Here is a 16,281-nt window from a genome sequence, read left to right as displayed (position 1 = left end):
GAGAGATAAGTAACATCGCTATTTCCCCGTACAAGTGATGGTTCCCTTTATTCGTGACCACTCAAGCATATCCCTTATCGAGAGCAACTTGTCCCCTATCAAACGCGCGAGCACAGGTAAATCGGGCTTGGCGCATGTGTGTATCGATGTACTGGAACTTACATTATTCGACATGTTCTGGTTAATCCGCCATTACGTCAGACCAAAACATCGTCACTTTTAAAGACACACACAAAGCACATCATTTTATTTAGGCTACTACAAAAGTAACTTCATTAACCAAAAACTATCATACTAATGGGATTTAGTCTTATTGATCATGCACATTGTTGTCATTAATCCGTATTTTCGAAAATCCATTGGGTCCTATTCGACATGTCCATGTTTTGTAATTAAGCAGCCATTACATCAGACCAAAACATCGTCAATTTTAAACGCACACAAAAAGCACATCGTTTTATTTAGGCCACTACAAAAGTTACCACATTAACCAAAAACTATCATACTTATGGAATATAGTCTTGTTTATCATGCACATTGTTGTCATTAATCCTCATAGGGACTTTTCGAAAAAAATTAGAGATTCCCGCCGATCTTTCCTGCGGTGTGCTTGACTTTCATACTCAAAAAACAAACGTTTAGACAGCAAATTGTGATATATTTCATATTGATGACACTTCTGCACTGTGATATTAATAAAGTTAAAGCACATAATTAGATATTGGTGATGATTTCAAATAGAAATTATCCATAATTATGTGTCTGGTTTTCAAGTTTTCTCCAATATGGCGTCTAGTGAAGACTGAACCGTGTAGACAAGAGTCGTCAATCTCTATGGGGCGCCGTTTTACTATTTATTAACAAAACTGGATATCTATAATTCGAATTTAGGATATCCATAATTCATTTCTTGATATCCATAATTCGAATTTAGGATGTCTTAAAATGTTTTGAATTTAGGATATCCATAATTCGAAATTTGGATATCCTCAATTCATTTTTGGATATCCATAATTCGAATTTAGGATATCCATAATTCATTTTTGGATATCCAAAATTCGAATTATGGATATCCTAAATTCCATGTATTTTTGGATATCCATAATTCGATTTTGTGATATCAACAACGTTTACGAAATAGAATACAGCAGAGGAGTTCCAAAGGACAAACTTCCCCAGACAGTTAGGCCCTTACATACAACATTTACCAAAAGTTACTACTTAGGGTGCTCCGACAAGTCAACGGAGGAATTTGTACAAAACAGAACATGGCGACAGACATACTCTGGCACATTAGGGGGAAGATTTTGGCAGTGCAACGTTGTTCGCTCCATCTTGGAATCGCATTGATTCATATAGTGAAGTCCAAGGACTTCCGATCCTACGAAAAAATGCGCCCGCGGGAACAGAATGTAGCAGGGAGAAATCATTAGACAGTAAAATATTAACATTTCCCCGATTTATGGATATCCAAAATTCGAATTATGGATATATCCTAAATTCAAAGCACTTTAAGATATCCAAAATTTGATTTAATGATATCAAGAAATGATATTTGGAATTTTGGATATCCATAATTCATTTTTTGGATATCCATAATTCGAATTTTGGATATCTAATATTAATTTAGGATATCCAAAATTAATATTGGATATCCAAAATTATTTAATGATATCATAAATTCGAATTTTGGATATCCAAAAATGAATTATGGATATCCGAAATTCGAATTATGGATATCCAGTTTTGTTAATAAATAGTAAAACGGTGCCCCATAAATCTCTCTATATATGTCTCTGTAAATAATATATAGATTCTATATACCATTTATATAACAATATAAACTGGTACCGAGTTCCAATACTTTTATGTGGGTCACTATTCAACGGGGTCCATTTTCAACAAGTATGTAAAGAAAATTTGATATTTGGTTCCGTTTTCTACGGCATCCCGGTTCCATAAAATATCACCCCGATATCATTTGCACAAAACACGTTTGTGTGTCATTTATGGTGTCAGGTCATGTGCGAGTCCATTTAATGGACGTATGTTCTCATTATCTTTCCTTTTTTACGACCATCTTTGTTATTTCAATTAATATCTTTGTGCAGGGACGCCCCTGCTTTGTATAAGTAGTAAGTATTTTATTTTTACACGAAATAATTTATGTGATCATAAGTGTGGAATACTTACCGCACCAAACGTATTCAAGCGTCTCAAGTACCAAGAGGTCGCCACAATCGCTCGTAGCGTTGTTGACAAAGAAGGAGGGAATTCGAATTTCAACAAGTGATCGTTGCAAATATCCCAAGTCATGGAAGCAGCAAGGGATTGGGTTGTCGGCATGTTCAAAGAACATGTCGATGTATTTACGTCAGACATGACAGTGACCGTGGCGACGGCCATTAATATCGTATTGTTGCTAGTTCTTGTGCCGTTTGGAGCCAAATTTATGGTGAAAGGACTGACATTTGTTATGGTGTTGGAGGGGATCTTCTTTCTCCTCTTTCCAGAAATAGGCTTCAGATTATTTGCTGCGGTAAGAGGAATGCTCAGAAATTTATTTATACGAAATGGTAATTTATTAGATATAGTAGGATATTTCAATACTCGGTTTTCAGATTCAGTTTGAAAGATAGAAAATCTATGTCGATACAGAAAATCCAGCATTTCTACCAACATGATTATTATGCCGTACTCAGAGAACATTCAACTGCAACTTACTTAACAGAGACCTGTGTTTTTGGCCATTGACCTATAAATAGTATACCCAAATAATTCGGGACACATAAAAGGGCCATTGATGGGTCATACTAAAGACGGGAATATATACAGGACCTGAATATATTTCGACTAATTTAACACTCACACTTCCTGTATACACATGACATGTGGTTGTCATATGAACATACCTAGTGTGTTCCAAATTTTGAATAGGGGTAACTTTCGAAATCGCTAATTTCAGTATCCATAAGACTGTTCATCAGCATTCATAGTGATTAGTGATGTCACTATGTCCAGTTCAGGCGCTCCTCCCACTGATGGTCTGACTGACTTTGGTGGTTTGAATTGTCTACGACTCACTACAAAAGGCAGATTTAGTAGTTAATTTCTTCCTTATTTTTCGACCAAATTTTAAATTTCGTGTACCAAAATGAAGATTGAATTATTGAATAATTTTTCACTGATCTGACAATATCAATAGTTATCAGTTCACCTGTATGTTTTTCATTATATAATTAATGCAAGCAAATAATTAAGATTCAACCAGTGCAGGTGGCCAAATCTGTATTTCTGACCAGTGTGATGTCAGCATGAATGACCCTATTAGAGTAATTATCTTTGTATCTACTAAATTTAAGTCAGTGACATAATTTACATTATACAAGATTTTAAAAAAAAAAGGATGTGAATTAAGTAGGTATAGGTGACTAAAGTGTTCAACATAACTTTTAGGGTCAATGAAGTTTTAACAAGTTTTTCAATGACATTATAAACATTGTTTTCATCAAAGCAGGTAATTTTTTTTTTTTTTATTTGACATTTACAAATAAACTTTTTAAGTGTTGGACAATTAAATTTATATTATTTTGAAAAACAAATACTGAAAATGTGTATTTTAAACCATCCTTTGTGGTTGACTAATTAAATTTTAACATTATGGATTATTTAGCAGTCCAACCTGCGCCCAATATGTTTTTGCCAAACATTCAGTTAAAAATTAAGGACTTGATCAGGATGTCACGTTTACCCTTGATTTTTAGCAATTCAAATGTCAACCCACTCCTTATCAGAAATTTGAAGGACAAAATATATGTCAAATACTTATAGACATTTTTGTATATACATATATACAATGTATATATATATATTTAACTTAACATTTAAATGCAAAGCGTTAAACTGATAAAAATATTTCTTCCATTCCTAGGAAAATGTGGATCCTGATGTCCTCCACCTTCAAGAAATCCGCTCCATTGGGATAAATGACCTTGCGATTGGCATGACCTTCTTCCTGACTATGAAGAGTTCAGATAACACTGTTCATAGCAGTTACCTTTTGTCCATGACTCTGGTGGGTGTTAAATCTGTAGTATTTATTAGGTCATCTGACCCAAAGGGTCAGGATGACCTATAGTCATCGTGCTTCGTCCGTCGTCCGCCGTCCGCCGTCCGTAAACTTTTTCTTTCAAAACGCTACTCCTCCTTAACGCTTGGGTGGATTACTTCCAAATTTGGTTTGAAGCATCATTGGGGGAGGGCAATCATATTTTATATAAATGAGGCTGGTCTGACCCCTGGGGCCAGAAGGGCGGGGCGCCGAAAAGGGAACTTAGGTGAATATTGCTATAAAATCCTACTCCTCCTTTACCCTTGGGTGGATTACAACTAAATTTGGTTGGAAACATCATTGGGGGAGGGCAGTCATATTTTATATAAATGAAGTTGGTGTGACCCCTGGGGCCTGAGGGGCGGGGCCCCAAAAGGGGAACTTTGATGAAATTTTGCTATAAAATCCTACTCCTCCTTAACCCTTTGGTGGATTTCAACCAGATATTGTGTGAAACATCATTGGGGGAGGGTGGTCATATTTTATATAAATGAGGCTGGTGTGGCCCCTGGGGCCTGAGGGGCGGGGCCCCAAAAGGGGAACTTTTATGAAATTTTGCTATAAAATCCTACTCCTCCTTAACCCTTTGGTGGATTTCAACCAGATATTGTGTGAAACATCATTGGGGGAGGGTGGTCATATTTTATATAAATTAGGCTGGTGTGGCCCCTGGGGCCAGAAGGGCAGGGCCCCAAAAGGGGAACTTTGATGAAATTTTGCTTTACAATACTACTCCTCCTAACCCCCATAGTGAATTATTACCAAATTTGGTGTGAAACATCATTGGAGGAGGACAATCATATTTTATATAAATGAGGCTGGTTTGACCCCTAGGGCCAGAGGGGCGGGGCCCCAAAAGGGGAACTTTGGTGAATTTTTGCTATAAATCCTACTTCTCTCTAACCCTTGGGTGGATTAATACGAAATATAGTGTGAAACATCCTTTGGGAAGGGTGGTCATATTTTATATAAACGAGGCTAGTGAGACCCCTGGGGCCTTAGGGGCAGGGCCCCAAAAGGGGAACTTTGGTGAATATTTTCTGTTAAATCCTAATCCTCCCTAACCTTTTGGTGGATTACAACCTAATTTGATGTGAAATATAAGGTGACGGCAATCATATTTTTTAATGAGACAGGTTTGACCCCTGGGGAAAAAAAGATGGGGCAAAAGGAGCGCTTAGGTTAAACATTTCTTTAAAATGCAATTCCTCCTTAATGCCTTAATTGATTACAACTATATTTAGCATGAAACATCATTGGGGAAAGGCAATCCTAATTGATATAAATGAGTCTTGTCTGACCCATTAGGACACAGAGGGGCATGCCCCAAAAATGGGAACTTGGCTAAAATTTTGCTTTATGATGCTGCTCTTCCTGGACAAGCTAAATGGATAAAAACCAAATTTGATCTAAAACATAACTGGCTGCGATAAATGATTTATGGTAATAATGCTGGATTGAGGGGTGTGTCCCTGCTGTAAGTGTAAGTGTTTGTCAGATGACCGTTAAGGCCCATGGGCCTCTTGTATTATAAATGACAGTGATTTTTTTTGGCCAGATCTACAGCCGACTTTAGGCTGTTTCCCCTTGCCAAAAAAAGTTGTATTTTCCCAATTTTGAAACATCATTTTTCCCAATTTAAAAAAAAAAAATTGTATTGAATTTCAATCTGGTTATCTGTATTGTAGTTCATTCCTAGAATATGTGAATATTATGGTACGATAGTTGATCATCATACACGTGAACAGTAGACTGACAAATTTACTTCCGCGATAGGCAAGTTGGCCTCAATTAGTCGTATAAACGGTATAAGGGAGGTAACTCTAATCCTGATCACTGTTGCGCTTTCCACAAATGACATGCAGGCAAGCGTTTCAGAGAGTCCGTAGACAAACACCAAGATGAAAACAAGAAAACTTCCTTTGTTTTGTAGTCTAAGTAATAACCCAGGATGCTTGCTACTGACTCTTCATATCATGAGGCAGACTAGAAAAGCCAATAAATGAAGTGTTTTGACTTATTTAAGTATTTTGTCATTATTTGCTATTTTCCCAAATTCACCAAACACCGCAATTATTTTCCCAATTGAAAAGGCATAGGCTGTTGAAAAAATTACCTGAAAAAAACACTGAATGATGATAAAATCTGCATATGTATCAATATTCAGAAATAATGATTCTTTAACTTTAAGATATAAGTGTATTGCAGATTCTGAGGTTCTAAAAATAGTCATGATACCAATATTGTGAACTAACAATTCTTTAATCTAGATATAAGTGTATTGCAGATTCTGGGGTTCTAAGATAAAATAGTCCTAATGTATTTGAGGAAAAATTAATAAATCGTGACATACAGTCAAACCTGTCATATGTGACCTTCCAAGGGAGTCATTAAAAAAGGTCACATATGACAGGTGGTCTCTTAATCCAGGTTCAAAGAAAATGACCCGAAAAGTAAAGTTCATAATTATTCTGCCACATATGTAAAATTTATCAGCTACAAGTATTAGTACATATATGAAAAGGAATTACCTCAGTCATCAATTAAGATTGTGTATATAATCAAATCTGTAAGAGACTTCTTGAGGAAAACGAAAGAAAGAAAAAAAAAAGAAAAAAAAAGAAAAAGAAAAATCACTATTCACTTTATGAAATAAAATGCTTATAATAATGAACAATATATAAAAATATCCCCATTTCTACATATGAAGTACAATACATGTATCTGTTTTTATAAATTTAATTAAGTTTCTTTTATTTTCATTGATATATATATAATTATATTTAAATTATTTTAGCATGTTACAATAAAAAATGAATATTTTTAAAAACAAAAAATAATCAAAGAGTTTGAATGGCTAATTTGATTATTTCCAGTGCCTGATACATTTCCAAAAAAAAAAAAAAAACTTTTTTTTTTTTTTTGCATTCCTGAATTCCTGGTCCGGACTTCCGTCCGGATTATTAGTCACGTAACTGCATTTCCTTCATAACGATGGAGACGTTTTTAACTTGCAAATATCTGTCCTAATGTCTCAAAAAGAACATAAATTCCAGTTAAACAGTAAGTTGACTGTTTGTTCACTCTTTTTGAATACTTCCCAAGCAAATGTTTGTTTTTCTATCTATCAAAATTTCGTGAAAATCGTCTGAATGGCGAGGACGTTTTTTCGCCATATCCCATCTCCTTCTTTCATTCTTTAGAAGTAAAATACAGTTTCGTTCGTTTTTGGGTGTTATCAGAGCAAATATAATCAATTCAGTACATTTTTTGAGACAGAATAAGACATTTCATGCATTTCTGAAGTATTTTTTAATCTTTAAAAACAGATAAGTTCGTCCGGTTTCTTCTTGATTATGACTTCTGCTTCCGTTTTAAAACTCGGAAAGTCGCTGAAAAAAGTCGCTTTTCAGCATTTGGGACACGGAAATGACGGTCGTTAGTCGCGTCTGACAGGTAGTCGCTTAATTCAGGTCACTAGTATAGTAAATAACGTTGGGAGGAAAAAGTACGGTCGCATATGAAAGGAAGTCGTTTAATTCAGGTGGTCGCTAAGGCAGGTTTGACTGTATTTTATATATCATCTAATAGTCACAGTGATAGCCATAATTGCACATACACAAAATGTCATTTGATTTGTATTCTAAATTGTTATATTTCATATTCTAGCATGCATGTATAAAAAAAAAATAAGTACATTGCAATCGCATATAGTGACAAGTAACATGGTGCTGTGGCTGCCCTGCCTGGATACTTGCTCCCATTAAATCATTTGAACTGATCATGATATAGCGATAACGATATCGCACGTTTTAATGAATATTACATTTCATATTGTAGTGTATGGGATGTTCTTTACTGGTGCAAGGTGCTTCATTGGCCAAGGGAAACTCCAAGTTCAATTCTAATGTAAGTACATGTACATGGTATACATATATATAAAGTAACAAAATGATGCACATGAGGTTAAAAAAATAATATGTAAAACTGCAGTCAACATTGGAATAGGCAGTTCCAATATATGATTTTCAATAAAAAAACAATTCTTTCAGGTAATGTTTTGAATGTTGATTTTTTTCCTTTGATATTTCGATACTCCAAACACATCAACATGAAGCAATCTGCCATAATTTTATGACAATCTCCATTGAAAGCTCTGTCTCAATAAAAAAAAACTCTGACATGCATGACAAATACAAAAAGAACTAGGTCTGCGTTCAAAATTGAGTCACAGCTGAAGTATAGTATGTCTGAATACAACTTTAGATTTAAGTGAGTAATGAGTAATATATATCTTGTCCAGTTGCCTGGATCAAATGGATCAGATTAAAATTGGACATGTACATATTGAAATACATGTATCTCTTGGGACCTTAACCAGTAATCTCCTTTTCATATGCCTGTGAAAAAAAAATGTCTTTGAAACTTGCAAGGCTTGATAGTTAATAATCATGATATATATTGTACTATGTCAGTTTCTCCTTTGATAGCAGTTTTAGTAATTGGTTTTATTATATTTCAACTAAAAGTTATTGCCCCTTCGTTTATTTCAGTATTTGAATAATATCTGCAGATAACTTTTATTTTTGCAATTTCTTTAAAACTGAGTATGCTTTTTGATGATCATGATACATGTACATGTATATAGTTACGTTTTTATGGCCACATACTGATTTGATAATTTTTGCATATATCAGGATTTATATATAAGTTGTTTAACTTTCTGAAAGAGTAATTGCTTTGTTTATTTTTTAATCTTGTATATGGAGAATTTTTATTTTGTTTTAAACTGATCTCTAGGAAATATGATAACTTATAATTATACTTACATGTAGTTGGTTTTGTTACCATCACATATAAATATGAATAAATGTATAATAATAATGCTGTATGAATATTTTACAGATGCAGAACTTAGGGTGTACATGTCGTTTTGGTTTGGTTCGGACTGCTTGTATTCCACTCCATCAGACAAAAGGAATGGGGAGGCTATGTTGAAGTCTCTACCTCTCGTCGAAATACTCATCTTCGACTGGACTTTGTGATCTGGTTTTTGTTTGGTATAATAGCAGTAGTCTTCCCACAAAAATTATATGCATGTCAAGTGGTAAGTTTTTCAAGGTTTACACATACATGAACAAATACTCAGATATGTACAATGTCTTGATTTATTTTCCCCTGAACAATGTTAAATTTTCAGAAATTTGACCCGTTGTATTTTATTAGTTGATAGTTAATGTTGTTTTAAAATTTTAAGTAAATGATTTTCAAGGTTTATAGTTAGTCGAATCTATAGAAAAAATTCAATAGAGTACAAATTAATCTGTATGAATGTCCATAATTATAAAGCTGACAAATCAGGATGTTAAGTAAGGTTGAAATTATTAAAATATTAAGCATAAAAGAAGTATTCTACTAGTTATTATCAAAACCAAAAGCATCATCGAACTACTTAAGGTAAACTTTGTTAACATTGCACTTGACTTTGTAGGTTTCATCAATGACACTGGATGCTACACATGCTCACAATGCCAGGTTAATGGGGGTAGGATTCATCACAATGGCTTTCATGGCAGCGAGAGCGTCGAATTTCTTGCGGGAAGATGACAAGAAAGCGGTCCTACTCAGTCATGCATTTGTATGTATTTATTAAGATACATCAGGGTTCAATCCAGTGATTGCAAATGTCAAATTTTGCGCATATGAAATAAGAAAAAATTATTGGGGATAAAAATGTGACTCCGGCGATATTTTGGTGATTAGAAAAATTGTCAGTTTTCCAAAACAAATTTTTACAAGTCAAACAAATTATTGATAAATAATCAAATACTGGTCAAAACTTGACCTAATCAGAGAGAATTTCAAAAGCTGGTGTGAACCCTGTTATTAGCTCACCTGCCCGAAGGGCAAGTGAGCTTATGCCATGGTGCGGCGTCCGTCGTCCGTCCGTCTGTCCGGCCGTCCGGCCGTCCATCCGGCGTCAACTTTTTCATTTAAACAACTTCTTCTCAATAACCAAGAGGCCCAGGGACTTGATATTGGGCCTGTAGCATGCTGGGGTGAAAGGCTACCAAGTTTGTTCAAATGAATGACATTGACCTTCATTCAAGGTCACATGGGTCAAAAAGGCTATAATCTTCAAACGACTTCTTCTCAATAACCAAGAGGCCCAGGGACTTGGTATTGGGCCTGTAGCATGCTGGGATGAAGGGCTACCAAGTTTGTTCAAATAAATGACCTTGACCATCATTCAAGGTCACATGGGTCAAATAGGCCATAATCTTCAAACGACTTCTTCTCAATAACCAAGAGGCCCAGGGACTTGATATTGGGCCTGTAGCATGCTGGGGTGAAGGGCTACCAACTTTGTTAAAATAAATGACCTTGACCTTCATTCAAGGTCACATGGGTCAAATAGGCTATAATCTTCAAATGACTTCTTCTCAATAACCAAGAGGCCCAGGAACTTGATGTTGGGCCTGTAGCATGCTGGGGTGAAGGGCTACCAAGTTTGTTCAAATAAATGACCTTGACCATCATTCAAGGTCACATGGGTCAAATAGGCTATAATCTTCAAACAACTTCTTCTCAATAACCAAGAGGCCCAGGGACTTGATATTGGGCCTGTAGCATGCTGGGGTGAAAGGCTACCAAGTTTGTTCAAATGAATGACATTGACCTTCATTCAAGGTCACATGGGTCAAATAGGCTATAATCTTCAAATGGCTTCTTCTCAATAACCAAGAGGCCCAGGGACTTGGTATTGGGCCTGTAGCATGCTGGGGTGAAGGGCTACCAAGTTTGTTAAAATAAATGACCTTGACCTTCATTTAAGGTCACATGGGTCAAATAGGCTATAATCTTCAAACGACTTCTTCTCAATAATCAAGAGGCCCAGGGACTTGGTATTGGGCCTGTAGCATGCTGGGATGAAGGGCTAACAAGTTTGTTCAAATAAATGACCTTGACCATCATTCAAGGTCACATGGGTCAAATAGGCTATAATCTTCAAACAACTTCTCCTCAATAACCAAGAGGCACAGGGACTTGATATTGGGCCTGTAGCATGCTGGGATGAAGGGCTACCAAGTTTGTTCAAATAGATGACCTTGACCTTCATTCAAGGTCACATGGGTCAAATAGGCTATAATATTCAAACGACTTCTTCTCAATAACCAAGAGGCCCAGGGACTTGGTATTGGGCCTGTAGCATGCTGGGATGAAGGGCTACCAAGTTTGTTCAAATAAATGACCTTGACCATCATTCAAGGTCACATGGGTCAAATAGGCCATAATCTTCAAACGACTTCTTCTCAATAACCAAGAGGCCCAGGGACTTGATATTGGGCCTGTAGCATGCTGGGGTGAAGGGCTACCAACTTTGTTAAAATAAATGACCTTGACCTTCATTCAAGGTCACATGGGTCAAATAGGCTATAATCTTCAAATGACTTCTTCTCAATAACCAAGAGGCCCAGGAACTTGATGTTGGGCCTGTAGCATGCTGGGGTGAAGGGCTACCAAGTTTGTTCAAATGAATGACATTGACCTTCATTCAAGGTCACATGGGTCAAAAAGGCTATAATCTTCAAACGACTTCTTCTCAATAACCAAGAGGCCCAGGGACTTGGTATTGGGCCTGTAGCATGCTGGGATGAAGGGCTACCAAGTTTGTTCAAATAAATGACCTTGACCATCATTCAAGGTCACATGGGTCAAATAGGCCATAATCTTCAAACGACTTCTTCTCAATAACCAAGAGGCCCAGGGACTTGATATTGGGCCTGTAGCATGCTGGGGTGAAGGGCTACCAACTTTGTTAAAATAAATGACCTTGACCTTCATTCAAGGTCACATGGGTCAAATAGGCTATAATCTTCAAATGACTTCTTCTCAATAACCAAGAGGCCCAGGAACTTGATGTTGGGCCTGTAGCATGCTGGGGTGAAGGGCTACCAAGTTTGTTCAAATAAATGACCTTGACCATCATTCAAGGTCACATGGGTCAAATAGGCTATAATCTTCAAACAACTTCTTCTCAATAACCAAGAGGCCCAGGGACTTGATATTGGGCCTGTAGCATGCTGGGGTGAAAGGCTACCAAGTTTGTTCAAATGAATGACATTGACCTTCATTCAAGGTCACATGGGTCAAATAGGCTATAATCTTCAAATGGCTTCTTCTCAATAACCAAGAGGCCCAGGGACTTGGTATTGGGCCTGTAGCATGCTGGGGTGAAGGGCTACCAAGTTTGTTAAAATAAATGACCTTGACCTTCATTTAAGGTCACATGGGTCAAATAGGCTATAATCTTCAAACGACTTCTTCTCAATAATCAAGAGGCCCAGGGACTTGGTATTGGGCCTGTAGCATGCTGGGATGAAGGGCTAACAAGTTTGTTCAAATAAATGACCTTGACCATCATTCAAGGTCACATGGGTCAAATAGGCTATAATCTTCAAACAACTTCTCCTCAATAACCAAGAGGCACAGGGACTTGATATTGGGCCTGTAGCATGCTGGGATGAAGGGCTACCAAGTTTGTTCAAATAGATGACCTTGACCTTCATTCAAGGTCACATGGGTCAAATAGGCTATAATATTCAAACAACTTCTTCTCAATAACCAAGAGGCCCAGGGACTTGATATTGGGCCTGTTTGTAGCATGCTTAGAGCCAAGAGTCGCCAAGAACCTATCTTAGGCCAATAGTATTCTGGAATGAAGGACTAGAAAATATATTGACATGAATTAACCTGGCTTACTCTGATATTTAAATAAAGTTGTTATCAGCATAGTATCTGTAGAAATGACCTCAATCAGCTGCAATTTTGTGTAGAGGCAGGTGAGCGATACAGGCCCATTGGGCCTCTTGTATAACACTATGATACATATGTGAATATAAATGAATGATACCAAACTGTGATGTTTAAATCTTAAAAAACGTAGTGTACTGTATAGGGCTGTATCCCAATAGATATATTTTTCGGCATAGCCGTAAAATATTCTTTTGGCCCCGGATATGACACGCCAGGTGGCGTTTCTGGTCAAGATGAAGTATGTGATTGGTCAATGTAGCGGTAAATGCAAAATGCAGACATGTAGTTAAAAACGAAACAAAGTTAAGATTGAATGTGAGCTGAATAATTGGATGTATTTTTTTCAAATGACACATTAAACTTATATTCCTAATTCAAATGCAGTCTTATCACCAAAAATGATTCAAACTGATTTGTTATCATTGCTGAAACGCATTAGTTCGTTAATTTATCTCACCAGCAGTTTTACATTATAACCACCAGAATTAAAACTATGCCGTTTATCTTTTTTATAGATATTTCTTGTTTGCTACTGATGTTTGCAGTGAATCTTGATTCTTTAAGTCCAGTAATAGAAACCATAATTTAAGGCCATTACAAGTTAATTCAGTGTTGCCAGGCCAGACAAGACGCGGACAGTGGAATTGACCTGAAACATTCTTAATTTTGCAATCAAATGTCATGTTTAAAGTTGATTTTATATTATAACGGCTGTAAGCCTTGCTGTCAGACATATTGTTTAGATTAGATTTTATTCTGTAACAGGCTTGTGTCCTATTGCTGATCACCATGGGCCTAAACCAGATCCTGACCACCACCTTCACAGTGTGGCATGCAGCCTTTGGAATGGTCACTGTATTCCTCACATTTGTCAATGCCATTCTGGGATCAGACCCAAAACAACTGGCAAAAACTGCCAGACAGCAGCTGGCCAAGCTTGCACCAGTAAAACAGGATTGAAGTGTAAACCCATACTGAAATTTGAAGCACACAACCATGGCAGCAACGACATGCATCATTAATTTGGCAGCAAATATATACTCGCATCATTGATTTGATGGCAGCAAGTATTTACTCGCATCATGGATTTGATGGTGGCAAGTATGTACTCGCATCATTGATTTGATGGCGGCAAGTATTTACTCCCATCATTGATTTGATGGCAGCAAGTATTTACTCGCATCATTAATTTGATGGCAGCAAGTATTTACTCCCATCATTGACTTGATGGCAGCAAGTATTTACTCGCATCATTAATTTGATGGCAGCAAGTATTTACTCGCATCATTAATTTGATGGCAGCAAGTATTTACTCGCATCATTGATTTGATGGCAACAAGTATTTACTCCCATCATTGATTTGATGGCAGCAAGTATTTACTCCCATCATTAATTTGATGGCAGCAAGTATTTACTCGCATCATTGATTTGATGGCAACAAGTATTTACTCCCATCATTGATTTGATGGCAGCAAGTATTTACTCCCATCATTGACTTGATGGCAGCTATCAATACTCCTCTTGCTTCATTAACTTGGCAGCATCAGCTCAATATTGAAACTTTGGTCATTATGAATGTAGACGTATTTCCATTGAATTTGTAAAGAGTATAGAATTGTTATTTCCTCATATCAAGTTGGAGTCTGAAACTTTTCTCAGGAAAACCACTTGACATTAACACTTTTAAATGCTGGTGCAGTGCATAATGCTTATGCATGAATGTCAAAATTACATTTTGAGTGTGCAATATGCAGTAAATGTCAAAATTCCAGGTGTGCAATATGCACTGATATCAAATATCAATAGGTACATGTATGTATGTATGTATGTATGTATGTATATGTACTTACCACAGTCTGTGTAATTTCTGGTAAACATCAGTGATGTTATTCCGTAAAGCTCATTTTGTTACCAAGAAGAGAACCAAATGCACTATACAAATGGACACAAATAATGGTGGGAATAAGAAATGAATAAAAAATGTTTAATACCAAATTTTGACAGGCACATATTGTGTATTAAAGTTACAAGTTACATAGCCAAAACATTATTGTCAACACCAGATGTACAGAGTATTTGAATCAAAGTCTTCAGTATTTTTTATATAAGTATTAAAGAATTTTAAGAAAGTTCCTTGGCTCAGATTTCGACATTATATTAAGGAATATTGATGAAACTGAGACCAAGACCTTGGTGTTGATGTGGCCATTATAAAACAGGCCGTGCTCTTTGTAAAGTTTGTTGAACTATGCATTTACGCATTGTTTTAATTGACATTATTTACTTGAATGTTCATCGTCATTTGAGGTTAATTGTCTTCATTTTATTTCTGATTTGGTTTTATATTACACAAATGTTTAAAGTTTGTTTTAACACTTATTGATGTGTTTATCGGGTCACTCTGTAGTAATGTATTACAAGTGTACATGTAAAATATGTCACAGAAATGTGGCATATATCCTTAAGGAGAGTCGTTTTTGTGTCACCTGCAAAAATGCAGGTAGATATCACTATGTCCGTGTCGGTCAGTGGCAGTGTCCGCATAGAGGTTTCCATGGGATAACTTAAGTTCCTGAGGGCTGTTCAAACAAAAACTTCATTCAGATCTTCCGTCCCAAAAGTGCTTGCTTGGGATGGCTTTTCATGTCACCATTGGTCAAAGGTCAAGGTCACTGTTACTAAAAATAGAAAATTTGTTTCCTTGTGTTAACTCCAGTTCCTTTGGCCCATTAAACTCAATTTGCATGCAGGTTTTACCACAAGTCCTTGCATGGGCTTGTTTTTTTTACTAATCCAAAGGTCAAAGATCAAGGTCACTGTTACTATAGAAAGAAAATATGGTACTAGATTAAGAAATATCAAATTTGTTTCCTTGTGATAAATCAAGATCCTTTGTGCCATTTCTTCGTAATCACCGAGCTTTCTGTGCAGGTGACACATCCACTTCCATGGAATTCTTCTTTAAGGTAGACCGACCCTTCGGGTTTCCTCTGATAGATCTCCTTAATTTTATTTGTATTTCAATGTTAATTATGCTCTTATCACAAAAAGCACATAAAAAAAATATGTCACCACGTTCGCTTTACTACCAGGGCCACATAAAGATACACTTTTTTTTTTTGTGTACGTATTAATTAATAGAGAGCGCAGCTCGAACGGGCGCAGCTCGAACGGGCAAAGCCCGTTCGCATAGCGAACTTAATGGTAGAGATGTCTCGGAAACCCCCCTTTTCCCCGAATATACTTAAGAGTTCAAAAACTTTCTCAGTAACCGGAAACAGGAAGTCACGACAAGATCCAGTGTTGCGCAAGACTGTATTCAAAGTCACATTCTCGGGAGATAACAAAATATC

General features: G+C 36.5%; 1 protein-coding gene across 1 annotated transcript; it reads left to right on the top strand.

Annotated features, from left to right (window-relative positions):
• Nucleotides 1–2,041: 2,041 nt before the first annotated feature.
• Nucleotides 2,042–15,414, top strand: LOC117322103. Its single transcript, XM_033876859.1, has 6 exons — nucleotides 2,042–2,539; nucleotides 3,932–4,075; nucleotides 7,952–8,020; nucleotides 9,017–9,218; nucleotides 9,603–9,749; nucleotides 13,694–15,414. Exons 1-4 carry the CDS (start codon nucleotides 2,315–2,317, stop codon nucleotides 9,107–9,109), a joined length of 531 nt encoding a protein of 176 aa, XP_033732750.1. The 5' UTR covers nucleotides 2,042–2,314; the 3' UTR covers nucleotides 9,110–9,218; nucleotides 9,603–9,749; nucleotides 13,694–15,414.
• Nucleotides 15,415–16,281: the final 867 nt, after the last annotated feature.

Source organism: Pecten maximus, chromosome 2 (genome assembly GCF_902652985.1).
Source record: "Pecten maximus chromosome 2, xPecMax1.1, whole genome shotgun sequence".
Lineage (NCBI taxonomy): Eukaryota > Metazoa > Mollusca > Bivalvia > Pectinida > Pectinidae > Pecten > Pecten maximus.
The sequence above is the reverse complement of the archived record's forward strand: the minus strand, read 5'-3'. Positions and strand labels throughout refer to the sequence as shown.